Consider the following 27,262-nt stretch of genomic DNA (forward strand, 5'->3'; position numbering starts at 1 on the left):
CTATCTCAACTTATATAACCCCTAAAACTTTGCCCAAAATTCACATATTCTTTTCTTTTCTCTAAAATTTCATTGAACTTTTTTCCAAGACTTTCTAAAGCATTCAACTTTGTTTCATTGATAATACTCTTTATTCCATTTCAATGGAGACCCCATCATCCACAAGAATAGTCACAAGATCACAAGCCTCCAGTAACATTAGCAGTAACATCTTTCCAGTTTCAAGTGAGTTAAAATACCAGTTTTCTTCCTAAAAAATCATTCTTTTTCATTATTAAAAACTGGGTTTACTTAAGTTTATCTTTTTTTTAATCTCCTCAGGGATGATTGAAGATTCTGAAAAGAATCATTCAATAAGCAATGGGTGTGCACTGATTGATATAACTAATGATTCACCAATAGTGGGTCTTGCCAATGGTGGGAATCTGGTGACACCGCTGTCTTCAATGGCGAAACAAAGGGGAAGCAGAATGAAGAAGACACCAGGATCAGGTGAAGCGTTGCTGAGGGGTCAAGTGAATAATCTGTTGCAGAAGGTTGAAGAAGAGTCTGTGTTTTCAAAGATATCTCTTGAAAGCAGTTCATTCCTTCAACTTATTAATTCCACACAAATTTCAAATCTTTCTGGTGGTGATTTTGTTTCAGTGACCCCCTCTACCAATGTTCAAGAACAACTCATTCCTCAGGTAAAGTAAAAATCGAATCTCACAAACTTTCTAAATTAATTTTATAAAGATTAATTTTAATCTTGATTAATCATAATTTAACTGATTAAGTGTAATCTTGCCTTACTAGTAATAGTATCCAATAGATTTATACTTTTAGTTACATTTTGTCTATATATTTAGCTTAATTATAATATGAATATTTAGATATTCCATAAAACATTGGTATAGTATCCCATATGCATTCCAACTTAATACGAAATTTGATACTTTTGTCTATATTTTTTTTCATTTTATCTATGATATGATTTTTTTAATATGAATGTATTCATGATGAACTTGATTTGCTTTGATTGCAGGTTCTGAATCCTATGTATGATGGAAAGAAGAATGTAAATGATGAAGACGATGATGCATCTGTTTGGTCCATGCAAGTGAATGCAAGCACCCATGATGAAGATTATGACGTTGATAATGTGGAAGAAATAGCTGAGAATGAGGACGAAGAATATTACTATGATGATGTTGAAGAAGAAGAAGAAGAAGAAGAAGGTGATGTTGAAGATGGAGGTTTGTTGCTTGATGAACTGTGCCAAGGATTGAACAACATTAGTGTGAATGAAAGGGTAGGTCCAAAATTTGAAGGAAGACACACTAGATTTGTGTACAATAGTGATGATGAGATTGTGAAAGAAGAGGAGGTAGAAAACTCTGGTGCTACTTCTTCTAATGGAAAGCACCTAAGCTTTTCTGAGGAGGAATAAGGACATCAAAATTGTGCTTGGTGATTTGTGAAACATGGTGGTGATTTTCTGACACCACATTTATTTTGGCTTTTTGTTTCTGCTTAGAGTTCACCGAGGCCTTTTTTTGGCTTTTTACTTGTGAATCAAAGCATATGTAACAAGTGACTATAATTGATGTTGTTGTAGTTCCAATATCATTTTGTTTGGTCTATTATTTTTATGGTTTGGATTCTCTGCATTCAAACCATCAACAACATAAGCAGTATATATCTAAGAAGACAATGTTGAAGATGCTCGTTGCTGCTTGATGAACTGTGTGACGGGTTGAACGAATCATATAAACGTAAAAATTGGAGACAATGTTATATTACATGTTTATTATATTTAAATATCTCAATAGGAAAACTTAAGATAGATATAAAAACAGTATGATTTAGTGTTGGATGAACTGAAAAGTATTTGAAGTGTTATATGGGTTAAAGATAATGAAGTTAATAGAGTAAAATTTCACTACACAAATATAAGAACTCCAGAAAATGTTACCACAAATATAAAATCTATAATGTTGACCGTCAACGAGAAAATAAAGTTAATAGAGTAGGTATGAGAATGTTGTGTTAGAAATCATTCATATATGTAATAAAATTTTCACTTAATTTCAAGAAATATTTTACTGCATAACTACAACTCACAATGTTATAATGTTTGGATGAACTGAAGAGTATTTGAAGTGTTATAGCGATAAGATATCTACAAGCATGTGAATATTGCATTGCACGTGCTAAGAAGAAAATTAAGGTTGCTCCTCTCATACAAAAGATTTTAGAATCACCATGATATGATTTGGTAATGTATGAAGATATATCATTAAGAATCCAAATAAAAAAAGATAATAGATCAAATGAAAGATAGTTCAATATCGATAGACATAATAAAAAAAAGAAAAACAATATAAAAATGATCAAAGAGAATTTAAACAACAATATCGTATTAAATAGACATGGGGTTATTATAAATCATTACGATATTGTTCAATATATAACCGAAACTTAAATTACTTTTATAGAATTATTTTGTGAAGAATAACTCTTTTGTCCAAACGAAGCCAAGCAACGTCGGAAAGGTGACAATAAAACGGTGAGACTAGTCGTCACTAATTGTAATATTACTCCATCTTCGACAAGGAGGATGATAAACATTACCCGTAGTGACTACAATACTAAATGAGAGAAAAAAGACCAACCAGAAAGCTATGGTTCCAGCTTGAAACTGAATAATGAATGAGTTGTGTACCATGATTTGTACAATATACACACACTGATATTATATATAATATGATATCTAATAATAATAAACTATATCTCAACATTAAATTAAAATACATCTTCAACTATGATATTTTTTACATATGTATCCACCATACAAGAGAAAAACATTTCATTTCCACACATGACCTCCATGGACGGTGGATAGAACTCTAGCCCTATAGTATAAGAGAAAAATAGGGACCTAAGTCATTTTACACCAGCGTTTCAAAACAATTAGTAGCATTGTTCAATTTACTCGGGAATATATATCTACATGTATTTACAGCACTGCTACAAACTTGACGACAAAATGCTGCTACCAGATCTTATAACTCAAAACCATGGATGCCATGTTGGATCCATCATGCACAAATTTCTCGGGTTTAAGGCAGCTTCAACCAACTCTGTAACCCCCCTCTGAACAGGTTGGGGTGGATCCATGGCATTCTCCTCCTAAGTAAACATGAACGAAAATAAAATATCAGATATGAAAAAGCAAAAGAGACAAATTTGTTATACAACCCAAAAAATAAGATCTTAATCATTTGCTCACCTCTTCAGAAAAATTCTGTAGGGCTATTCCATTAATCCTTGCAACAACATGGTCCACATTTGTAATAACCTTCTGTTTGAAGTCAACAGGACTCATAGTACCACCTCCAGCCATATGAGTCATGGGTATCCCAAGTGGTCTTCTCCAAGACCAGGACAGTAGCTCATCACGGAAGAACATTGCTAGATGATGCCATAGATGCTGATTTTGCTGCAATACAGCAAGTTAAGAATGAATAAATCGGAAGTCTTTAATTGCATAAATTACAATTAAAACATCAAAATATCGAAAAACTTGTAGGTAACAAGTGTGTGTATTTCTTTTCAGTTCTCACTTTAGGAGAAGCCGTGGCCTGTGCTGCCGCACACATTGAAGATACAATAAGGCCTTCCACTCCATGAGAGAAGAACGCTTGCATATTCCTTGTTAGCCTGAACGGGACCGGCTCATTGAACTCGATCAATCCATTTGCATCATATGTGGGATGAAAATCAGTTTGAAATAGTTTTCCAGTGTTCTTCGCAAACAAAATTTTGTTTGGAGACCTCCCACCAATTTGTAGCATAAAGGATATGAAACTTGAGAGGGCAAGCTGGATGGCGAATTGCTTCTTGAAAGCCCAGATATGGTTGCCACTTGGTAGAGTTTTGTACATGTATTGTGAAAATATGTTGTCGGTAACAAGGTTCTGTGTTATTTCATTATAGGCTTGAAGACGAAGATCAACAACAGCTTCTGGTGATATTTGTCCAGATATAGCCTGATTCAGCTGCTCCTTGAAATAGGTAATTGGAAGATCTGCCTCTCGGTCATTTCTAGCGCAATGATTCTCATAGACCTCAAGAAAAGTACTATACATCAAATCATCTTCTACCATGCGAACCTGTGGATATAAACATTTCAAGCAGGGATCGTGGATACTATTCAAGCCCATGGGTCCATCTAAAAAACAAAAGGAAAAAAATAAACTGGATGCAAGTAAGGAAACTCATTTTAACCTGGGACCAAACAGGAATAATAATTGGCGTCTGAATGCCTATGTGACGGCGTCTTGATTCCTTGTGCTTCTCAAACATTTGGTTCAAAACACGGAAAAGCTGCAATATGCGCTCATCGCTTCTAGCATTGGGAGTCAAAGATGTCTGGACAATAAAATGGCGTTGGGAACCATCAGAGCCAATTAGAGTCAAACGCCGGAAACTGCTCCCATGCCTTCGCACGATTGGAATATCAGCTGCAACCCTATCTAACTTCACAGTATGATCTGGTGCAATTTCCTGGAAAAAATTAAAAAAATGAGAATCAGTATAGGATGTGCTAAAGACTCCCACAGGCTAACATGAGGCTATTTTAATAAAGATCCATTCCAAATTATTAGAAAAAAATGCATAAAAACAAATTTAGTAATTACCTGATCAGTGAAGTACTGCCCTGGAACTTCAACATCAATAACATGGAAGTCACGCAATACCTTGCTTTCTTCTTCCAACTTAAGTACAGCAGGAAACCTGTCCTCAACATTACTTTGAAGAACATTTTTCCAATGTTTCAACCGTTCTGTCAGTTGAGAGAGGGTAGAAGGGAAAGAAGCAGTGCTTTCTGGATCCAGATCATGTTCAAAATTCTGTTTGTACTCCCTCACAAAATCAACATGCTTATTTACAGCATCAGCTGAAAAGCAAGCCCTACAAACACCTGAGAGCTCTTTCTTGAGAGATTGAGGAACTTCTGCAGTTGTAGCTGTTGGATATTTATAGCAGCGGTGGAGCAAAGCATTGACCACTGCCAAAAGTCTCTCCTCGGGCATAGTGACAAACCTTGAGCCAATTTCTGTTAGTAGGACCTGCAAAAAGAAATGGTTTGTCAAGATCATTCAGATGATTATTAGTTTAGGAAACATGTGATCCAGGCACATAGAATTCATTTTAACATATGGATTTAGCTCAACCCACAGAAACACTACATCTTGCAAGCAATAGAAAAGATGAGCTGCAAAAAGAGTACACAAGTTTTGCAACAAATCCAAGGTGACACTATATATCTAACTCTTTTTCATGTGTAGCAATGATATTGTGTAACTCTGAGGCACAAGCATCCCTTTTCAAGGCATGGAAACCAGGAGAGGGGGGCGGGGAAGGTAATGTGACATACATTTAAGTAAACCAAACCAACTTCAAAAATCTAAATGAACATCACCTCAAGTTCACTAGCCAAGTTAGCATGCTTGCTCCTAAGAGCCTCCATTATATCTTTTGCAGCATCAAAAGCACTGGCAGCTGAAGCCACAAAACCTAAAGCACCAGCACGCCTTAAGGTATTCTGGCCACCATCATTGAGGTTTGCAGTGCCTTGCTGCAAAGGTTGGTCATTTCCATTATGCATGCTGCTTTCTGCACTTGACCTTTCAGGTTCTTGCCCATGTGAGTTTCCACCATCATGAGATCCAATACCGCCAGCAGACTGAGAGCCTTGGTGGACTTGAATATCAGACGATAAGGCACTTCCACCTTGACCCTGTACTCTTGCATTTCCATCAGTCAATCCACCAAGAGAACCTGCACTCGTACCAGAGGCACTTTGCTGTGGTCTTTGCTGAGCCATTGCTATTCTACCAAGTTCAGATTTATTGGCAACATCACGGCGTTCCAATAAGTATGTCCGAAGCCAATAATAAAGAGCCTGAAATTCAGGAGAAGAAACTAAAGGTTATTTCAGATCTCCATGATTTGCAGTGAACAAATGCACTTAACACTTACCTGAGGATACAAGGTTGAAATCTTCAGAAGAACAAGTTTACAATGAGGAGCTTCGGTCCTCTGAAGGGAGAGCAAGAGCTGTGGAATCCAAGAGAGCCAAACCCAATGTGGTACTTGATCAAAGTACTTATCAAATGACCTTCCAACAGGCTCACTAAGAGTATCAAAGCTAAGAAGATAAAGCACGCGAGCTAGATGGCTTCTAGAACTGGACACACCAAATTTTATACCTTGCATGAAGCAGCTGACAGCATATTCCAACCAAATCTCTTCTTGAGTTTCTCTGTATGCCTATTTGAGGTAGATGATAGATAAGTAAAAAGCTCAAGTTAATAGTAAAAGGAAGTGACAGGTAGAAAAATAGGTATGAGGGATTACCATATCACAATAGTTTCCCCAGCTTATCCACCCCTTAGGCAAGTTCTTAAAAAGACTAATGGCATTCGAATATGCAAGATTAGCACTACCAGAGTCATTCAATTTTAACAAGAAATCCCCTTTTAGACGGAAAATTTCACCCTTGTGCTTTGCAGGGAAATACTCTAGATTAGTGCTGTTGATCAGATTAAGACCGGTTGTGACTTCTCCCTTTGTTTCTAAATATGCCTTTGCCTGCTCTATTATCTTAAGAAAGGCTTCCTGTAAACACAAAAGAGAGCAGTTCAGATAATGATGAAACAAACAGGTAAGCCAATGCTCCGTTGCATATGCATTAATTGAAGAACAAACAAAACATGTGATGATAAGTTCAAAAAATTATGCAAATGATGCAAAAAATTGGCTCATACATAATAACAAACCATTTGAGGAATGAGTAAAGAGCAAGCCTATATAATTCTCAGAAACTGTAATATAATAACCACTTGAGGATAAGAATCCAAAACACCGTAAATAGATAAAGACATAATGGCAAAAGGGAAGCAGTTCTCTCAAACCTTTTTAAAGTATGGAGACAGAATGGCAAACATCGTACCTGCACTTCCATGGTTGAATGACCATATAATTTCTCGAGTATGGAGACACAGACATCATAAAGGCCTTGCTTACGAGCAATGTGAGCGAGCCTGTTGACTGTCCATGCTTTGTCACGGTAGCCAAGATGATGAAGTGCCGAGTTTGTTGAGCCAAAATCTTTGAAAGCCTCTATGACATGATTATACATTTCATTTCTCCACTGCAGCAAATCATACCAAACAGACATATTGTCCCATTCATTAGGAGTTCTTAGTCTCCAGGTCTCAAGGATGTCCTTCAGATCAGCATAAAGATTTCCTTGCACACCAACCACAGAATTCCCAGAGAGTTTATTTCCATTGGAAATGTCCAATAGAATTCTACCTGACTCTTGAACTTCAACTATTTGTTGGAATTGCTGTAGAAGAGGAATCCTGGAATGAACAGACATTTCAGGCAGCTGCCACCACTGTTCTAGAGCAAGATCAACACCTTTACCCACCATGTTTTCCGCATTCCCCACACCATTTGTATTTTTTTCATGAAGGGCAAAGTATGCTTGAATAAAACGAAGTTTTGGAGTTTCTTCCACTTGAGCTTTAGGAATGACATGATCCTTCATATACGTCCAATCAGGCAATTTCCAAAGACTGTCAAGCAGAATTTCGTAATTCTCAACACTCTTAGCAAAGTCTGCCAGTGCATCCCATTGACCAAGTTGACTAGCACAGTATAACCACTGCTCTTCCCAGAGGCACATCTCAGCCTTTGGTACAGTGTTGTTATATGTTCCTTGGGTTGCCTTCACCATGGCTTGATAAAAGAGACTTTGAGCACGCTGCCAGTAACCATGCTGAACAAGAGAAAGCCCAGCCCTGGTTTCTGCAGTGACTGATCTCTTCTTCCACAGCCCGCACCTCATATCCTCTTCATTGAGCAAACGGTAGAGCTCAGCCAGAGACTCAGAGCATTTGGAGTCATTAGGGAACAACATAACATGACTTTCCAGCAAAGTCAGTGCAATGTGCCATGCATTATAAGTTTTGCCAATATATTTAATGAGCTCACTTGGCATTCTGGGCTGAGGATGGCTCAACTGAAGCCCTTCTAATAGCGCTTGCACTACATTTGGTCTACTGGCTTGCTGCCTTTTATGATAATCTTTAGATAAAAGAGTAATCATTGGTTTAGCAAGTGTCACTTGTTCTTCTTTATGTAATGTAACCCAGACAATTGGAAATACAAGAACCCACAAATGGTATGCAACATTAGCATCTGTATGGGCTAACTCTCTCAACGGAATTAATAGATCAGCCACCTGCATGAAGTTGTAATCAATGTGTAAGTGGGAAAATGTGGAATATTTGTCACTAAATGCATGATAGTTAATTAGTAAAAACGCAGTAAAATACCGTCAAAATTACAGCTTTTATTATTTAATCAATTTCATTATTTATTAGCATACCAAATTCTCCACATAGTATAAGTGTGCCATTGAAACATGTTGAAGTGTTGAACATAATTGATGCAATAAAAATGACCAGGGCAATCAAACTAAATATGTAAGAGATTAGACCTCAATCATGAAAGAGAGTAAAGGTAGTTAAATATAAAGCATCATTTGGTTTACCTGAAGTTTGCTATTACTTCTCAGAAATTGGGCATGCTTAAGCACAAGGGTCTCAAATGTTAGTGGAGCATCTTCAGCTCCTCCAGTTACATCATTTAACTTGTGATGCATCCCAGATGATTCCATTAGAGAGCTTGAAAGCAGAAGTGGTTGAACCCTGGCAGAATTTGGAGCTAGTGTTATAGGTTTATCCTCAACTAATATTGCCAAGAGAAGATCAAGGCCTTGTTTAAGCCAAAAGACGTCACTCAAAGCTCCCCAGTCTTGAATTTGGATAATGAATTGAAGCCTAGTAAAGAGAGTTTTCCCAAGAGACTCGTGATATAAAGAGAAAAATTGCATCCTAATTTCAGGATCTCTAGCTCGTAAACCAAGCATAAACTGCCTCTCCACCTTCTGGAAAACCTCTTGACGCATGGGCAAAGGGTATCTGGAATGAAAACAACAAAAGATCAAGACAAAATATAATCTACGCATAGCATAGACAAACTAAAGATACACTGCTTACTTATTTGAATCAGCACAAATCCCGTAAAGAAGTTCGAGATATTTCTGGTCCCACTCTTCCAAAGCAACTGGAGTGAAGTTTTGTTTATCAACTAGCGAAAGCTTCTGTAGAAAAGAAACTATCTCCTTGGAAGTGAGAAAGGGGCTTGGTGTAACTGAAGTTCCTTGTTTACAGATATCATCTTCAATCCACCCCTTAATCACATCAAGTATGCAAACCAGTACACTGGCATCAATACCTTTCTCCGATAGCAAAGCATTCAAAATTTGAGATACAGATCGTTTACACTCAGGAACAACCATCACTCTTCCAGTGATAAGTTTTAAGACAGACTTTATATTTGAAATAACTGCTCCAACATCAGCACCTTGACGAGATGCGACTGATGAATCTGGATCTGTTCTTTTACCCTAATTATGTAGGACAAATTTTGTAATCAAAAGATTAGAAATGGAAAAGTCAAAATATTTATTGAAGATTGAGGAAACAAAATCTAGATCAGATAATCACCTAGGAAGGATATGTTAAACTACATTGTAATCGCCTCTGATAGACTGTAATTTAAAATATTAAGCGAAGGTTGCCAGCGGCAGAAAATTGGCATAGGTCATGTTTATATTGCAAGAAAGAACAAGCATAGATATAATTGACAGTGTGTCTGGATGAAGTCAATAGGAAAAGAAAAGAGGATTAAATTTTCAATTATAAAAATTGATTTTAAAAGGTTAAATTACTCTGTAGGTCTTGGTTTTTTTTTGTGTGGAGAAATTCAAATAGGTGTCCCAACTTAAACTTTTTTAATCAGATCCCTGAACACAGAAAATTCAAATTACAGTTACATGATAATATCTTATTAATTCTAAAATCTTAAATAAAGAAAATATTTATTTAAAATGAAGATTTTCTCCTCTACCCTTCCTCTCCAAACTCCTACATCCAAAAATTCCCTTTAAAAAAAGATGGAGTCACAGGGAAGGTGTAGCAAAACACAACACAGAATTTGATTTTAAAGCAATGTATAAAAGAGAAAAATAGGAAATGACATGTATCCAACAAAAAAGAAATAAAACTAATATTTCACCACTTTATTCCTTTTTAGTTTCATTTTCACATTGCTTGAAATTGCTTTTTATGCAATAGATTAGAACAATCATAAAGGGCAGCCCAGTGTACGAGGCTCCCACCTAGTGGGGTCTGGGAGGGTAGATGTACACAGCCTAACTCTCATGAGACAATCAATCTTACAATTGCACCGAGTCTCGCCCTCTTCATATTAGAATAACCATAAATTTGAAAAATATAATAACGCAAGAGGCAAAAAAACATACTTGTCTTAATTGAGAACTTGCTGACGAACCCATATCACGCTGCAGACGTTGAAGAATGCGAACCAAAATTGAAGGGTCAATGAAGTTCCTTTCTGCCGCCGTCAAGGTTTTTATGACAAGCAATAGGAAGCCGATTGAAGTAGCATTATTATCATCACTAGATGCTTGAGGAGCAGTGATAGTGGTAACATGCTTCTGTATCATTTCATCAAGCTTCTGGTACAATAATTTAACATCGGCAGGCACTGTAGCTGCTTCTTGAGGAAAAGCAACAAAGATCATCCTCAACAGGCAGCAAAAAGAATTTCCGGCATCTAAAAGTTTGTGCTTGAAACATGGTTCAAGAATCTGAGGAAAAGTGATCATACCATTATGAATATTTATATATTTGGCAAATCATAAAAAGAGGGAAAAAATGAAGTTAGACCTACTTGAGAAATCTGGTTAATATTGTTTCTTATGAACAAGTGAGGCTGTTTCTCTAAGACTTTGTTCATGACATCCAAACCCTGTGCCAGTGCAGTGGAAGGGTCCTTAGCCTGAGATGGCTGAATACTGGTCAGCAGCTTTTCCAAATAATTAAATTTTACATTTGCATTCGGCCACACCTCCAAAGCCTGTGAAAGTAGCTCCAGAGCTTGTTTGTACATTGCACTTGGTTCCTTGTCCTTAGGCTCTATGACCAAAGCAACCTAATTACAGAAGTCAGAGTTAATGAACAGCATCATAACCTCAGAAGCAAAATGTTCTGGAACGGGTTGCTGAATATCCATCGAGAATCTTTTAATTAATTAGTTTTAACTTTAGCCTCAACACAGAAGTACAATGTCAATCACTTTCACACAATGTCTCTAGACATCAACAGTAAGATGAAGATGGCATATACTAGGATACAAAATAATAGGCCCTCTGATGCAAAAATGACAGCAGATAACAGCTAGACAAACTACGCAATCATCAAATTCAGATCATAAGCTTCCCAGGTGTTGGGGGCAAGCAACAGCAGTATGTATAGTTAGGGCATTAAATATTGGATATAGCCCCGTCACAGATAAACAAATAAATAAATATACACCTGACTGAGACATTAACCTGGCTGCCTGGCAGCAGTAGCACCAACACTATGTGAAAGGTAAAAAAAAAGGTTAGAAGTAAGCCTCACTCTGATAAGAAAATTGATAATCATTTCTTCCATAGCAGCATTTGGTTTAAATTCTTCATCAGGTTGACTGGAAGATCCAGGTGTTTCAATGTTGGGGATTGATGATGGACCCCCTGGTGACATCACACAAATGGATTGCAGACCAGGCTCAGCTTTTACTCGCTTAGATGAATCTTCAGGAAATGTGGACCCATCCACAGACTGCTTAGAATCAGCTGAGCTAGAATGGAAGACATCATTGATTTGGTTTGGTGCATCGGTATCAGTGACAACTTTCATCTCATTCTGTCTTTGCCTCTCCCAGTTAACAACCAATCCAGCAAGTTCAATTGCAAGACGTCGGTTTTCTGCTGTGGTATTATATGGCAATCCTAGACGACTCAGAGAATTCACCATCTGAGGAACAAACTGTGCTCTGCAGCTGTAGAAGAGATCCGAATGGCGAACAATGAGTTGGAATATGTGAATAAGATTTGGAATTGAATGACCTTCTTCAACAAGAATCTTCTTAGTGTATCTTATCCATATGGGCATCCGGCAATCACCAAGGGGCAAGCGTCGGGGCAGTGCTGGCATCAGTATGTCAAGAGCCTGCTTGACCAACATTTTATTTTCTGGTTGGCAAGTCCTCAGAAGAGCTACAAATACCTGCAGTGACAAATCAGTGTTAGGGTGCTGGTGCACCAGCTAAATACAACTATATACATGCGCGTTTGTGCCAATGAAATTACATGTTAGATACACAGAATAAACATTAGCAGTCAAAGTTCATCCAGATTTCAGATAGCCTGTTATAGAGTATATGGATTGTACATTGGCACCTAGTTTGACTTTTAGTAATATAGTTAGAGAATAACCAAGTTTTTTATGGTCTAAAAACTTCTGTTAGTCTTTGGCATATTCTGTACTTTTAGCTAGAATATTCGATTACTGTTAGGAAATTACTAACAGAGATACAGTTAGATGTGGGTTGTCAGATTCATTTGTAATCAGCTTTTCAGTGAATAACATTTTATGTTCTCAGATTCTCTCTCTATCATCTCTCAACACTCTGAATAGGGTTATCTCATTTTCTCACTTTCTGTTACTTTCTCGTCATCGTTGATTCCATACCTGAAGTATTATTTTTTCTGGGGCTTGATATGCCTGCAAGAAATGGCAAACATTCACAAATGCCCATTGTTTGCTTGCAGTATCTTCACGCTTAAGATGATTCCACCCAAACTTTATCAGTTCCTTCCTATGATGGACTAGATCATTCTGAAGATATTTAAGAAGCAAAGTGGCAAGCTGCAGTAGTTCTATTCTTAAAGACTCATCATACTCAGCAGAAACCTACAGAAGAGGGACATGATGCATTAAGAGAAATATGTGAACTTAAATATTTGTATCAGACTCTGAATCATGAAGACTTGATAATTACAACCTGCCATGAAATTACACTATATGAAGATATAGTGATATACCTCTTCAGGAGGATCAAGTAGTTTATCGACAATTGTTTTTATAATAGCAGAATCAACAACCTCCCAACTTTGACCACTCTGAAAGGCATGTGCAAGCATTGGAAGAATGAGCATTTGCATTACTATCACTATATGTTCATGGTCAAGTTGTTTTGATTGGAAAAGTTTCAGAAAATGGACCAAAAGGGCCTTTTTCATGTCTGCTGGGTAGCCTTCTGCAACCTATAATGTACCAAAAAAGTTGGAAAATGAATTTAATATAAAGAATAGATTGGAATCTTTAACAAAAATTAAGATCTCATGGTTAAGTACCTCAATAATATAAAACTCCTTCAGGAATGTATAGTCAATACGACTATGAAATAAGAATATTGTAAGTATATCAAAGAGAACATTCACTTCGTTTTGATCATGCCTCAAGTAATTCAGGAAACATTTGACAAGCCATTTACTTTCTTTAACCTGCAATTTCATAATGACCATTCAAACAAGTTGAGCAACCATCACATCAAACCACAAGAATGGCAAATTTAAAAAATTCAGTAAAAAATATGTATAGTTTTATATCATAGAGCAAAGAAAGAAATTAAAACCGTTAAATCTAGTAAGGCTACCATCAAATTAAAATTGTAGATGCAATCGCAAAGAAAAAGGAAATCATGATGAAATTATCCTTCGGTTGGAAGACCATAACACAGCTGTAACTAAAATGAGATTGCACATACTTACTTGCACTAGGTTAAGCTCCTGTTCATTTTGAAGTCGGGATATTCTAGCATGTGACTTCCAGACAAGAACTAATGTATCAAACACAATACGGTTACTTTGTAACCAGCCAGGCATTAATTTGACCAGTGTTTTTATAAGTGCTAGTCCCTGAAAGTAAGCCTCAGAAATTGCATTGGCAGTTGGAGCAGGTGGGTTAGAACCATCAGTTGAAGGAGCAACAAGACTCTGTTCAGTATGTGTGCTCATGGAGGTGGGAGCCATTTCCACATCGGATTTGGGAAGAAATTCAGAAAATGCACTTGCAAGAATCTTTTGTGGCGATTTTGCAAGTTCGTCTCTCAATGGTTGGCCGGCTTCTGAACAAATTATATACATAAAACTGGATTTACAGGAAACAGGCATAAAGTCAACTTCAATTCTTCAAGGGATGTAATTAAAGTTAAGCATTCAAAAACTTACCGCCTAAAATATCGTGGTTGACTTAGCCGAGCAAGAAAATAGTCAACTGCGAGGGGAGCATATCGATTTAAGAACTTGGTAAGTGGAAGACGATACGGACTATTGATTTCACTGTACACTTGTCCAGCTGGAAGAGCTCCTTCCAAATCAACAGTCAAGGTTACAAGTTCATCAAGGAACTTTGAAGCAGCAGCCGGGAGCAAGTGAAAAAGCTCGATTATAGCTTCACCAAAGAGAACAAAACCAACAGATGTATGAGCTACAGAAGTTGCATTAGAAAGACACAAATTAAATAAGTTAAAACATAGATGTAATACCAGCAGCAATCTTTGGTTCTTCACCAGCCTTCCATGACTTCTGACTCTGGGCGAGCTTTTCAGGCTCAAGCCACCTCTTCAGATGCTCCAAAAGTTTGCCACCCAAGGTAACATTAAACCAATTGGACAACAGTTCAAGCAGACGGGCTAAGCCTTGCAGAAGAGGCATACTGAGATTCTTTGTATGTGCCAAATTGACCAATATAGGCCTAAGGCTGCTTTGCAAAAGTTCTTTGGGCATCCTTTGATTAATAACCTAAGTGACATTGTGACAAAGCAATAAATGAGGTTAGAATATAATTTCAGGTCTACTAAAAGCATGTATGTATAAACTAAATAAACACACACAGATGAATGCTGTAATGAACTAATGACTTCATTTGAATTGTTTACACTACCACTAAACAAACATTAGGGAGATATACATGCAGAAATAGTGATCAAGCCAGTAAAGAGGCAGAAACCATATATAAAACTAATTATACCTGTCGCAAGCCCTCCTTTGCAACAGCAACAATTTCCGGTGTCCGGCAGGTTAAAGACTTGAAAAACATTGAAATAATCTTTGCCCTCAACTCAGTATGATTTGTAGTTCTAAATTCAGCGCATGCCATTGTTGTACAGAGCAGCTCAATGCAAGCTGTTCGAAGTTTAGTCAATGATGTCACCACCTTGGGGTTGATAAACTTAGCAACCCATGCACTGTCATCAGATTCAGCTATTTGCAATGCATCTTGCAGGAAGTTAATCAACTCTGGAGTTAACTTGAGCAGAGGCGGCCTCAAGGCTAGACAAAAATTCAATGCTGTAACTGTTCCAACCTACACAAAAGACATAGTCAATTGATAAATGGATAAAAGCTCATAGATAGATCAAATAAATATCCATCATAAAATGAGGAATTGAGGAAACCTGCTGATCAACAGTCTTTAACTTGAGCGGCCGCATTACAAGAGGCTGGAGCAAAGGCTGATACAATGGCTCAAGTAATTCAGACACCTCACTACCCGTCCGGCTAGCTAAAAGTGCCAAGCATGATTGTACATTCTTTCTTACAATGATTGATGCATTCTGATTGAACAATTCTTGAGCAAGAAAATCAACCACTCCTTGAAAACTTTGCCTCCGTGCATCACTATTTGCTTCATCAGCATTATTTACCACCCGAAGAACTTGAGTGAGCACTTGGCTTGTCTCCTCCTGCTCCTTGCTAGCATATATGGGAAGTTTTTTAAGGACATATATTAGACCACGCACAATTCTTACTTGGAAAAGGCAAAGAGTCTCAACTGTGACCTTTCCAACCAAAGCACCCAGTCCCATGACACCGCCCATTTGTGCTTGCCACGTAAGTCCATAGCAACAATGCAGAAGACGGGGCAACAGTTGTTCAAATACAGGAACACGAACACTTGGGGGTGGAGAATATACGGGATTCATTGATGGACTAGAGACAATCATAGGTGTACCAGGCCCTCTGGTCATCATGAAATCAGTATGTTTGGAGCGAGCTAAGAATACAAGTGTTTCTGCAAACACATTTAAAGCACCAAGAGCAGCTTTGGCATGATGCCTGTTTTCATCTGCTAGCACATCAACTAAAGCATCCAAGAATATTAGGGGCTCCAGCTCCTTCAGATTTGAACATGGGCTAGTTTTTGGCCTAGACCCATGAAAATTGTTTGAGATTAATGAACCCCCAAGTGAAGTTGCTGGTACATTACTGGATGAAGAATCAATATGAAATATCACCGCAAAATGGCGACATATATTGACGACAAAATCATCTGTGGTATCTGTAAGATCTGGCTCACCATTGGCAGCAATTACAGTCATCAAGAGAATCTTGAAAACAGACTTCTCAGCCATGAGTTGAGTTTTTGTCTTTACGCCTAAGTCAGGCTGAAACAAGGTGTTATATATTATTGCAGCAACAAGAAATATATCATAGCATAAGCTCATATAACATATGCAACTCTTGAACTGAAATCAGATGCAAGGGATTTTGGAACGTTACGGTAAGTGGAAGAAGAAAATATCAGAAGATATTTAAATCAGCATGAATGTGATATAACAGAAGCTTAAAGGTAATGAACTGGTGCAGAATAATTCATATTTGCTTAGGCTGTTCATCGAGGAACAATCCAAGAAAACGGGAAATGGTGGTCATTCATTTCTACACATTATCAGAAGGGATATTACTATGTTTCGTATGATAGGAAAAGCACAACAAAAATAACAAACTGACCTTTAGTTCACTTGACTCAGACCTGTGTAATGTTTGATCAACTGTAGAAACCAACAATGCAGAAAGCTGTTTAGATGTAAATCCCTCATCAGAAACGGTTCCAGGCAAATTGAGTTGAGATGATAAGCAAACACGAAGGAACTTTAGAGCCTGCTTCCGATAGAAAGAATCCATGCCGCAATTTCTATTCATAACAGACTCCACAGCAAGATTTATGCATCGATCAAGTGGTACCAAGAAAGGAGTTGCAGGCTCAAATGTCAGAATCAAGCGAAGCCCATGCTCGGGGTTTTCTTTACAGTCAAGTGCCAAAGGCTCTGTAAGGAAGCGTCTGTTTCGCCCACCTAACTTGCCAAGAAGTTGCAGTGATTTTGCACCCCAGGGATAAGGAGCTGGCCTTAAGTGAGACCACAAGGCCAGAATCACCTCAGACATAACATTGGCCATACTAGGCTCAAGGAAGTCGGGATTTAAACTATCAACCCAAAATTCAAGTGTTCGTAAACCTAGACTCACTAGTTCGTCACTTCCCTTAAGACAGAACACCAGAGGCTTCATGAGACGAGAAAGGTATGGTAACAGAGAGCTTAAACGGGCAGGTAAGGTCATGCAGAGCTCCAAAAGAAGATCCCTCATATCTTCCCCAGCTGGCCCTTCCAGCATGGCCAACAGCAAATTGAGGCAGGGCTGCAACATGGGAATCAAGTCCCGCAGCAAAAGTTCAAACTTGCACCCTGAAAGTGCCTTGAACATTATACGAAGCAACTGCATATAACTAAGAGGTCGTTCAACTTCAGTGGCATTTTTCATGCAAACTTCCATTATAACAGGCACATGAGGCTGCAAAATCCGTTCAAAATCTGAAGGTGCTTTAGCAACTGCACCAAATATAAACCGAAAAAGATGCAAAACCAGTTTTGCTCTGGGAGAATCTGGGTTTTTCAAGACATCAAGTTTGCTGTTCACAAGAAAATTAACAAGCACATCAGCAAATGGCCGGTACACTTTGGCAGTTGCAAGAAGGGTGGAGAATATATGGACAAGTTGAGTGTTAGATATCATGCACTCAAAAAGCTCAGGCATACACAGAGAAAACATATCCATAAGATCTCGAGGTTCCATGATGGCCAAAATCTGTGAGAAGAGATGAAGCATTTCCCTCTCCTCATCCTTCTCCTTGAAAAGTGCTAAGCAATGAACACCACTTTTTAAAACACCAGAGGCTTTGCAGACCTACACAACAACATAAGCTATTAAACTCAGAAACACCAATGTCAGATCTAACCAGATATATTACCTCTTCTTCTCTCATGCCCCTTGATGCTTGAGAAGGTGGTAAATTCGGTGATGGCTGGACAAGCACCTGCAATGGAAATGTTCCATGAATTGGAAGAAAAAACTCATGTATAACAAACATTGCACTGTGTGGGTGTGGGGCCACAGGGGTGGGGTATAGCGGACAGAAAGTAATATGCCAAGGATTCGATACCTGAGATCTAGGTGAATGTGCATGAGTAATGCTCCATATGATGGTCTTCATTCCTGAACGTATTGCAGTAATAAAATGTCCACCATACAATAAAAAATGGGTAAACAGTCATAAAATAAGAAGGAAAAAAGCAATGAAACTAGTTGACAACTTTACATACGGTGGAGAAAAATTACCCATCACTAATGTCTTAATCAGATGTTTGCAATCATTAACTTCTTTTGAATGCTCTACAGGGACCTGCAAACTTAGAACAGCCTGCATAGAAAAACATAGGTCAGGGTCAAGCCAAAGAAAACTTAGACAATGCATGACATTGCAACAAAACAAATGAAAGTTTTTACTTAGCTTTCATAAACTGATGAGTGAAAATGGTTGTTTCCTTCAAGTCAAAATACAGTCCAAAACTAATTCTTTTTTATTGAGCATTGTAAAGGTTAAAGTTAACATTGTACTATCAAGTTTTTGTTGAAAAAACATAACCTTATTACTTTCAGTTACAGAAATAATGAGAAACACAATCTACAAAAATAAAAGTGTTATTGTAAAATCCAGATAAAAGTATTTTATAATATACTGAGAATCATGCTATTGTTAAAGCACACCAGTATTAAATCCTTTCTTTCTAGAATAAGATTCTATTTCAAAATGAGTGAGTGTGCACAAAGAAGATAAGATATACTCTAAAGTCTAAACAGTGCTGAGAAAATATGCTATTTTGTCCCATACAGGACACTAGCAATTTTCTCACATCATTTTGTTTGATCAGATAAAAGGAAGCACAAGCATATGAGATCTTGACACAGTGTTTAAGCTAACCCAAAAAAGGAGTAAGAAAGCAAAATAAATGAAGAAAAAAACTGACAATGGAAAACAAGTTTCTAAAAGCTTAAAACTGGTGAGTATGTAACTGTGTTGGAAACAGAAGCACATGTTTTTAATTAAGAAAACTAATCATTCCAATAAATGAGTTAACAAAATTTGAAAGCAAGGTCACACCAATTAGTAATACGATACTATGTGGTCTTGCACCCAACTATCCGACTTATTTCAGGAAGGCCTTTAATTAAAATGACATTTTTTTAGTTGAGAAAATAATGTAGATAGTTCTAAACAAAGATGCAAATTAACTTCCATCCTAGTTTCATATGTTCTCCACCATTCTTCTCTCTTGGTCAGCAAATGCAAAATTATTGAATAAATTAAAGTATCCTCAAGCAGTTACCAAACTGATGATTAAAACTAGAGTGCATAGGGCATGATAATGAAATCAGAATGTCAATTTACTCCATTACTTTCTACCAAAATGGCAATTCAAGAAAAAACAGCTTCTCTCATTTAAAAAAGTGCAAGCCAGATAATTGTTTAACCTTACTTATTTCGTCCCTATCACTACCAAGGAATTATATTTCTTTATTTCCTTCCACCAAATTGGAAACATAGTACAAAGCTAAGCAAATAATGGCAGCAGGACACCAATTCAAATCTGAAGCTAAATATCATACAGACTAAAAAAATACTAAACATTATTTTCCAACAACCTGCACAGGAAGTTCCAGCTTTGATCTCAATGTAGCTCGATCCTTTCCTTCCTCGCCTTCTTCTAAAAGCTATTTAAAAAAAAGTAAAAGATTATTAAAAGGTTAAGAAATACTTTTCAACACAAACTAGTAACAATTAAAATAATGAAAGTTGAACACAATATGTTGTAGACATTACAAGGTAACTAGGCGGCAACCTGACTCTCCATCAAAAGTGGAGAGCCAGGCTCAAACCACCCTCCTCCCTTAAGACAAAAAATGAAGAGATGCTTTATCAAAAGTAGCCTAAGTATCATATAAATTGATTACACGGAGTACATGTTTGTAGAAACTTCAAATCAATGATCTGGCGATCAGGTGACATAAGGAGACTTATAAATAGACAAAATGATACAAAACCAAAAACGAAGCTCACTTGCATTGAAGGAAAAACAGTTAGAATCCCTTATACACTACTGATATCAAGAAGATATCAGTCTTGAATGGGATTTTTACAAGAACAGAGAAGAAAATTCTTAAAAAACAGGAAAGGAAATGTAAAGACACTGCAAGCAGAATCAGGTGCTTGCTTCCTCTCTTTCAGTCTTCACTCACAGTTTGCCTATCCATCTTCTCTCCTCTCTTCACCTGTCCCCTTCCACTTACCCAAATCTGATTCCTGCCCCACCTACCACATGGACAGGATGTTACGATGTACCCTAGCCGTGTAATCATACTTGCCTTGCACACTACTCAAAATAATATTTACAATAAAGGGCAGTCTAGTACATGATACTCACATGTAGTGGGGTTTGGGGAGGATAGATGTACGCAGCCTTACCCCCACAAGCGAAGAGGTCCAAGATTTGAATCCATGACCTCATGGTCACTAAGCAACAAACTTACTGTTGCGCCAAGTTCACCCTCTCAAAACAACCTTTACAATCCAAAGATTATTTATCTTACACTGAAGAATTACTATCTACAAAAGCTTTCTTTATGAGAATTCTGATTATGATCACTTTTATCATAGTTTTTAAGTTGTGAATTTATCAAAAAAAATTTGTTAAATTTTGGAATTGTAAATCGTGAATGGTAACATATCCTACGATTCAGAAACATCAATAGAAAACTTAAAATATGCATGATTCTGCATCCTCTTTCCCCTTATGAGCCTTAAGAACCATTCAAACTAAAAGTGGATTCATGAATACAGTACACCATAAGAACAAAAATAGAGTGACAGAATGAACACTCTGCAGTACAAGTACAAAATTACAGTTGCTGCCTCAGTGAAAACTGGTTTGATGCCCTTTCACATATTTAGTACTTTTTATTAAGCCACTATGCACCTTTGATATCTCAATGCGAAAAACCAGTAACAGAACGGGGGGAAAATAAAATATCACTGAATCACAGAATCGTGTGAGTCATGTCAATGATATGGGATTTCACCTATTCGTATAATATGCGCACGACTAAAACCATCTGGTGAATTGCTTGCATGCTGAATCATATTGAATCATGCAATTCAAATCATGAATCGTGCAATTGAGCAATTCTAACTGTGAGTTTTATTGCAATAGAATTTAAGATCTTCATCAAGAATTTTTAGTAATTTACTATACAAATCAAACAAAATAATATTGTCTTGAAATCACTTCTCATTTAACATATCCAAGCGTAAAAGTTGATTTTTAAAATAACCGCTTACACATATAATGAATTCTTGAAGTTAACATCTTTTCGCACCTAATCCAAGTACAAATTTATCCCAAATCATCTGCTCAGCCAATTAAACATACTTAAAATACAAGTGTAATGACCCTGCAAAATTATCACACCCATCCCCAATAAAGGATACTGTAAATAGCAATTAAGGAAACCACAAATCCACAATTAACATAAGGCAACTGTTAGGCATAAGTTGGTACATTAAAGTATCACAACTAACCTGGGGTATTGTATGTTTGAAAGTACTGAATTTCCCAACAAAAGCATCAAGAATGCGGCCCTATAGAGCAACATAATGCCTGTAAATGCCAGAAAGAAATATAAAGTGCAATACCAAATTGTCAAAACCTAGCAGAAATTGTGAAACAGACCAGTAGGATCCTTGCTTCATCTGTAGACAGTTGATCAACCCCTTTCTCAAAAATTGGTTCAACCTATATCCAATGGAAAGAGCGTAAGTTTAGAAGGCTTCAAGAATAAAATATGCTAAGTACTAACAAACCATAGATCTCTTTATCTTGGAGAATAAGAATGCAGGAATAGAAAAATAAAAATTATATGAATAAGGAAGAGATAACAAGAGAGAACATAATAAATACTTTCAAAAAGAAAGCCTGAACACAAAACATAGACATAAAAGAAATAAATCAATTGCGCCCCCTAACTCCACACAAAAAAGTCAATCCCGGAATCGACCAAAACACAAAATAAGTTAAATGAAGAAATATATCTCAATTCCTAAAGCAAATGAATCAAAAAAAATTTAAATCTATATCAGCACCAAATAAACATCTCAACAAATTGACAATATTCTGAAGAGGAGTTAAGAAAAGCACCAGATTCAACATCAAGCGAGCACAAGTGGTGTGGATGCTCAATGACAATGATGCATCATGCATATTGCTTGAGAATAAGTAAATAATTCGCGACAGCTGCAGCCATATAGAACTCAAATTAGCAAAGATCACGTCTAATGGATTATCACCTTGACTCATATAATATTTTAACTTCTCCCCAAACAAATTTATGTTGACTACAAGAGTAGAAGTATAAACTATTGTTTACAAATAATCAATGAAAAATTGAACATAAATTTCAGGGGGTGTAAGACAAAATTTAGCAATTTAACTACAAGGAGAAAGAAAGTCCTATTATATAACCCTCGTTAAAAATTAAAGGACAAACATTATTAAAAATTAATTTTTGGTACCTTTTCTATTGTTTTTGCTTCATACTATTTTTGTGCTACGATGAAAAATATTACTCCAATTTTTTGTTAGTGCCGTGTTCATTCAAATCTAGTAAACATCAGCTGAGTATGACTAAGAACTTGATAATATATCTCATACCAAAAGAAAGAATAAAACATTTTCCTTAAAAACTCTAGTAATCCTCACAAATACAGGCACCAAATTACTTCATTCAATGCACAGTGGCAGAAAACCTCCCCTTCTTTACTCCTTGAAAAACCTCCAAATTGGCATAGCATAAATTTCCCCAAACTCTCCAGTGAATATGTTTGGTTTGATTAATCTTTACTTTCTTTGCTGCTCATCGAATTTAAGGTTACAACCATATTTGACAAAACTTGTATGATTGGTTTAAGTGTAAACCCCTTCAAAGATTTAGGGAGCATAACCTTGGTCCCCAAAAGACTACTGCATCAATCTGGTACTCGAATGACACTCTTATGACATCAAAATAGTTCAAATGTTACTTTTGAAGATAAAATTGGTGAATTGATTAGTTTAAGTGTGGCACTTGAATACAAAAATGTTCTTGATTTTGCAATTCGGCAAGAAATTCTGAAAGCAACAGATAACTAAGATAAGATTAAATAAAAGACAAAGCATACCTGTGATAAGGAGAGATCTTGCCGAACATGATGCACAATCTCTGCCAAAAGACTATAAGCCAAGGGCCTCAACGTCTCAAAGCATGCCCGCCCGGTCCCAACCAGAACCCTAAAAATTTAAATATGTATACCATAAGAGAACATTCAATGCCAGTTGAAATGCTATGAGGTTTGATTCCCTCTAAAGGAAGCAAAATTACCCTAATATTTCCACTTAACCATTCTTATATTATCCATCTTCCTGACTAGTGCAAACATAGGTATAGATCCCCACAACTATCATTGCCCCTACAGTTTCACTTCTTGCTCAGTTCCCAAATATCAACATTGGACACACAAATCCAGAAGCACGATTTAAGAAGCTATACGAACAAAAGATATTAAGTAATCCTAATCAGGCAGGACTGTGAACAAAATTGACAAATGAGTTTACAACACGAAGATTGATCACATAGTTTAGTTGCTCTTTGCACAATAATAAATGTGATTTTCCTATTAGATAAAGCTATCACCATCTTGATTATACCACTAGCGACCTTCCAAAACTCAGACAGTTCCACTCAACCAAATAAACAGGGAAACTGTAAAAAAAAAGGGATTTCTTGCACAACGGTAAGATTGTTTCCCTTGTGACCTGGAGGCCATGGGTTCAAATCCTGTAAACAGTCTCTCCGCTTACGGGAGTAAGGCTGCATGCTTCTGCCCTCCCCATACCCGACTAGATAGGAGTCTCATGCACAATGTTGCCCTTTTTATCTCTTGATATACATATTTACCACAAAGGAACAACAACAACTTGAAGTTATTTAAGATAGGTTAAACCAATAAACAGTGGACACTTCCAGTGGTTATTTACACTTAAATGGGAAACTTTATTAATAGGAAATCCTTATTTGGAACCTTTTCCCAAAAAAAACTCTGAATTTGAATGTGTCATAATGTTACCTTTCTTCCAGTAGTGTGTCAATGAGAGGAAATAAACCTCTCCTGAAATCAGTTCCAAGGACATGTTTCAGGGATATTAACAACTCCTGCATTCAACAAACTTGGCTTAAAACCAAAGACAAAGAAACTCAACAGAGAAAAAGCAAAATAAACAACTGTATCACCTTTCTAATGGATACAGAATCAGAGCACGTTACAAGCAAATTCACAATGCTTTTACATATACTTTCTTCATGTGGCCTTATATAATCGGCGTAGCTTTTCAATAGATAAGTTAAAAATGACACTGTCTGCAATAACAAAGGATGAAACTAGTAAGCATATAATGGGAGTTATCAGGAGAGAAGTGAAGAAAATAAATGGACTAACACAAGCAGATAAATCTCCGTTGATCAAATAGTTGACAGCAAAGTAGTTATCATAAATTAGGATACATGTATCTCTACATCCTTATGGCCCTCAAATGTGGCTTCTAGTTGCAAAAAATAATGTGGTAGTAGAAATCCATATAAACACTGGTTGGAGAATAACTTTAGGAACATCACAAAACTTAATTCTGTAATAGAAATCCATATTAATATTGTGGCTGCATCGGCAGGAAATCTGATGACAGAGACTCCTGAAACCACAATAATGTGGAAGCGCAACTATGGTCCACACACAACCGCTAGACATCTAAGAAAACAAAAGTGGCCATTTAATTGTAAAATGTGGTATTTACCTTCTTTATTTGTTAAACAAGTTCTATGATGCCCTTAAGGAGTAAAAATCCCAATTTCCCCAATGCTTAGGAACCTATTTATGTGATATTTAAGCATTGAGATTTGAGATGTGGAAAATCCTAACTCCTAATACTTGGTAAGCCAAAATCAACATAATGATTCTAAATCTCTCACATATCTCATAAACCATATCCCAAAAGGTTCTACGATTTCCAGGGGCTTAAATTATTATAGCTTCTACTTACAAAATAATCGAAAATTAGAAGTCCTGCAAAATGTTTAGTCAAGCTAGATATTTCAACAGTAAGTACTCACCTTAACCTGCGCACCCTTCAGCTCTATGAAATGAGTTTTCAAATGTGGAGGAACCCTTTCAGGGCCTGGAACTGATATAGCTGCAACCATCAGTGGCAGTAGTTGAGGAATATTCGCTTGTACAAGGCGACTATATAATTGAAACAGAAACATCACCACCAGTGGGCTCTCTGTAACTATCTTGAATGAGCGAGTACTCGGATTAAGCTGTGATCCAGTAGCAGCGGTAGTGTTTATAACTTGATCTGAAAGTGAAGTCTCCATGGGCTTGACATCTTCCCCAGTCATTGCCATGTTGTCGAAGAAGTGACTAACAGTCAATTTAAAATTCTGATAAATCTTGCAGACAAAGTCAAGAAACGGCTGCACCTCATTTTCTAGAGTTGGCCTAAAGTTCCTTAAAAGGTCAAAGATTATACGGATACAAATTAAGCCATTTTCTTCATTGTCTGTGGTGAGTACTTGCATAGCAACCTTCAATAGATCCTGTACAAAGGGGCGGAGAACTTCACTATGTGGAAGTCTATTCAAAATCTCAACCACAATATTCCGGAGCTTATGCTCTGGATTGTCCACAAACTGTGGCTTTGTAATTTGCAGAAGTATCCCTGAGAATGCCCGGAAGTAACACTTGAGAAAATTCAAGTACTCGGCAGTGTGAGCAATCTCAAGACTATCCCTAACCTCCATCACCATCTGCAGCCTCCCCTGAATCGCTATTTTCACCAAATAAAAAGAAAAGCATATTTAAAAAAGGCAACAAACTACATAACAGAAATAAATCAAAACAACGCAGACTGAAATCAAATCACGTAAAGCTTAATACAATATACATGCAACTGAAAATAACATGAAGTGTCCAAAACCCAATGCATTCCATGATAACTTAAATAAATCAAAACAAAAACAAACTAGAAAACAGAAATGAATCAAAACAGCACAAACTGAAATCACATAATGATAATACGACTGAAAACAATTGAAATAAACACGAACTATCAGAACGTCTATCTATTCCATGATCATGCAAAATTTAAATTAACATCAACAATCAACATCAGTTTCTGAAAGAGAGGACATACACAGGTCAGGCTCAACAAGGTGACGAGAATGTTGCTCGAAATTCTGAACCGGACTCATGACAACGCTGTTGTAGAATTGAAACCCTATGTGGCTATGATTCAATTCAAAGTCAATTTGAATTTTGCACTGATTCTACGGTTCAATGAAGTAACACTAATTTAAAAACTGTAACCATACACCACTCGCTATGCATCTGAAATGCACTAACAGCAGTGACAAACACATGGAGATGTTGATCGTTGAAGTAAACAAGGTTTTGAACTGAAATGAAACTACTAGGTACAAATTCTACGAAGTTAGAGAGTGAAATTTAGGGTTTTAGAACGTTATGTTTTCCCTCCTCTTCTATGGAATTGAGAGAGAGAGAGAGAGAGAGAGAGGAATAGTGCGTTTTATACCAAAATCAAGTGCGCGTTTCTTATTTATTGTTATGGCTGGTTTTGTATAACAACGTTTTTTTTATTCAGGAATAATCACTACAAATTATTGAAGTTCGTGTAATCTCTTTTAACAAGAAAAAATCATATATATATATATTATAGGAATGTAATTGTATTTTTTAAAAGTAATGTCCTCCTATTAAATCATTTTGCATATGTTACTTATAAGTTAAGTCAATTATTAAACAAAGTATCATTTCTTTTTGCATGTTACTGTTAATTTTGTTATGGGGTAGGAGAATTTGAATAAGGATATATTATTTTCCATTTTCTAATCATGCATATGGCCTCACAATATATTAAACACATCACATTAGAATAAAATTATTGT

General features: G+C 36.7%; 2 protein-coding genes across 3 annotated transcripts; one reads left to right on the plus strand and one right to left on the minus strand.

Annotated features, from left to right (window-relative positions):
* On the plus strand, window positions 70-1,625 carry LOC109330715. 2 transcript variants are annotated; one of them, XM_019564995.1, is made up of 4 exons: window positions 70-225; window positions 322-686; window positions 1,025-1,168; window positions 1,208-1,625. In XM_019564995.1, the coding sequence occupies exons 1-4, from the start codon at window positions 144-146 to the stop codon at window positions 1,427-1,429; spliced, it is 813 nt and encodes a 270-aa protein (XP_019420540.1). In that variant the 5' UTR covers window positions 70-143; the 3' UTR covers window positions 1,430-1,625. The 2 variants fall into 2 exon arrangements, with proteins under 2 accessions (XP_019420540.1, XP_019420538.1); XM_019564993.1 differs by having other exon boundaries at window positions 1,025-1,625.
* On the minus strand, window positions 2,759-26,953 carry LOC109331206 (transformation/transcription domain-associated protein-like). The gene is made up of 35 exons (XM_019565566.1): window positions 26,491-26,953; window positions 25,409-26,124; window positions 24,536-24,661; window positions 24,372-24,457; window positions 23,427-23,535; window positions 22,408-22,503; window positions 21,943-22,005; window positions 21,792-21,851; window positions 19,859-19,927; window positions 18,494-18,575; window positions 18,318-18,370; window positions 18,126-18,191; window positions 16,829-18,061; window positions 15,493-16,482; window positions 15,066-15,401; window positions 14,581-14,836; window positions 14,264-14,486; window positions 13,805-14,183; window positions 13,388-13,537; window positions 13,076-13,297; window positions 12,723-12,944; window positions 11,610-12,257; window positions 10,879-11,139; window positions 10,448-10,795; window positions 9,120-9,529; window positions 8,612-9,041; window positions 7,001-8,299; window positions 6,406-6,666; window positions 6,028-6,318; window positions 5,468-5,950; window positions 4,683-5,114; window positions 4,270-4,548; window positions 3,606-4,154; window positions 3,272-3,481; window positions 2,759-3,171 (listed from the first exon to the last, which is right to left on the minus strand). The coding sequence occupies exons 1-35, from the start codon at window positions 26,546-26,548 to the stop codon at window positions 3,052-3,054; spliced, it is 11,616 nt and encodes a 3,871-aa protein (XP_019421111.1). The 5' UTR covers window positions 26,549-26,953; the 3' UTR covers window positions 2,759-3,051.

Source organism: Lupinus angustifolius, chromosome LG17 (assembly GCF_001865875.1).
Source record: "Lupinus angustifolius cultivar Tanjil chromosome LG17, LupAngTanjil_v1.0, whole genome shotgun sequence".
Lineage (NCBI taxonomy): Eukaryota > Viridiplantae > Streptophyta > Magnoliopsida > Fabales > Fabaceae > Lupinus > Lupinus angustifolius.

Excerpts from the sequence above, each read along its gene's own strand:
- LOC109330715 (XM_019564993.1), top strand. The coding sequence starts at position 144 with ATGGAGACCCCATCATCCACAAGAATAGTCACAAGATCACAAGCCTCC. Across the intron at positions 226-321 it reads TAACATCTTTCCAGTTTCAA|GGATGATTGAAGATTCTGAA; the intron begins GTGAGTTAAAAT and ends TAATCTCCTCAG. Across the intron at positions 687-1,024 it reads AAGAACAACTCATTCCTCAG|GTTCTGAATCCTATGTATGA; the intron begins GTAAAGTAAAAA and ends CTTTGATTGCAG.
- LOC109331206 (XM_019565566.1), bottom strand. The coding sequence starts at position 26,548 with ATGAGTCCGGTTCAGAATTTCGAGCAACATTCTCGTCACCTTGTTGAG. Across the intron at positions 12,945-13,075 it reads TACTTGATCCTCCTGAAGAG|GTTTCTGCTGAGTATGATGA; the intron begins GTATATCACTAT and ends CCTCTTCTGTAG. Across the intron at positions 10,796-10,878 it reads ATATTAACCAGATTTCTCAA|ATTCTTGAACCATGTTTCAA; the intron begins GTAGGTCTAACT and ends ACTTTTCCTCAG.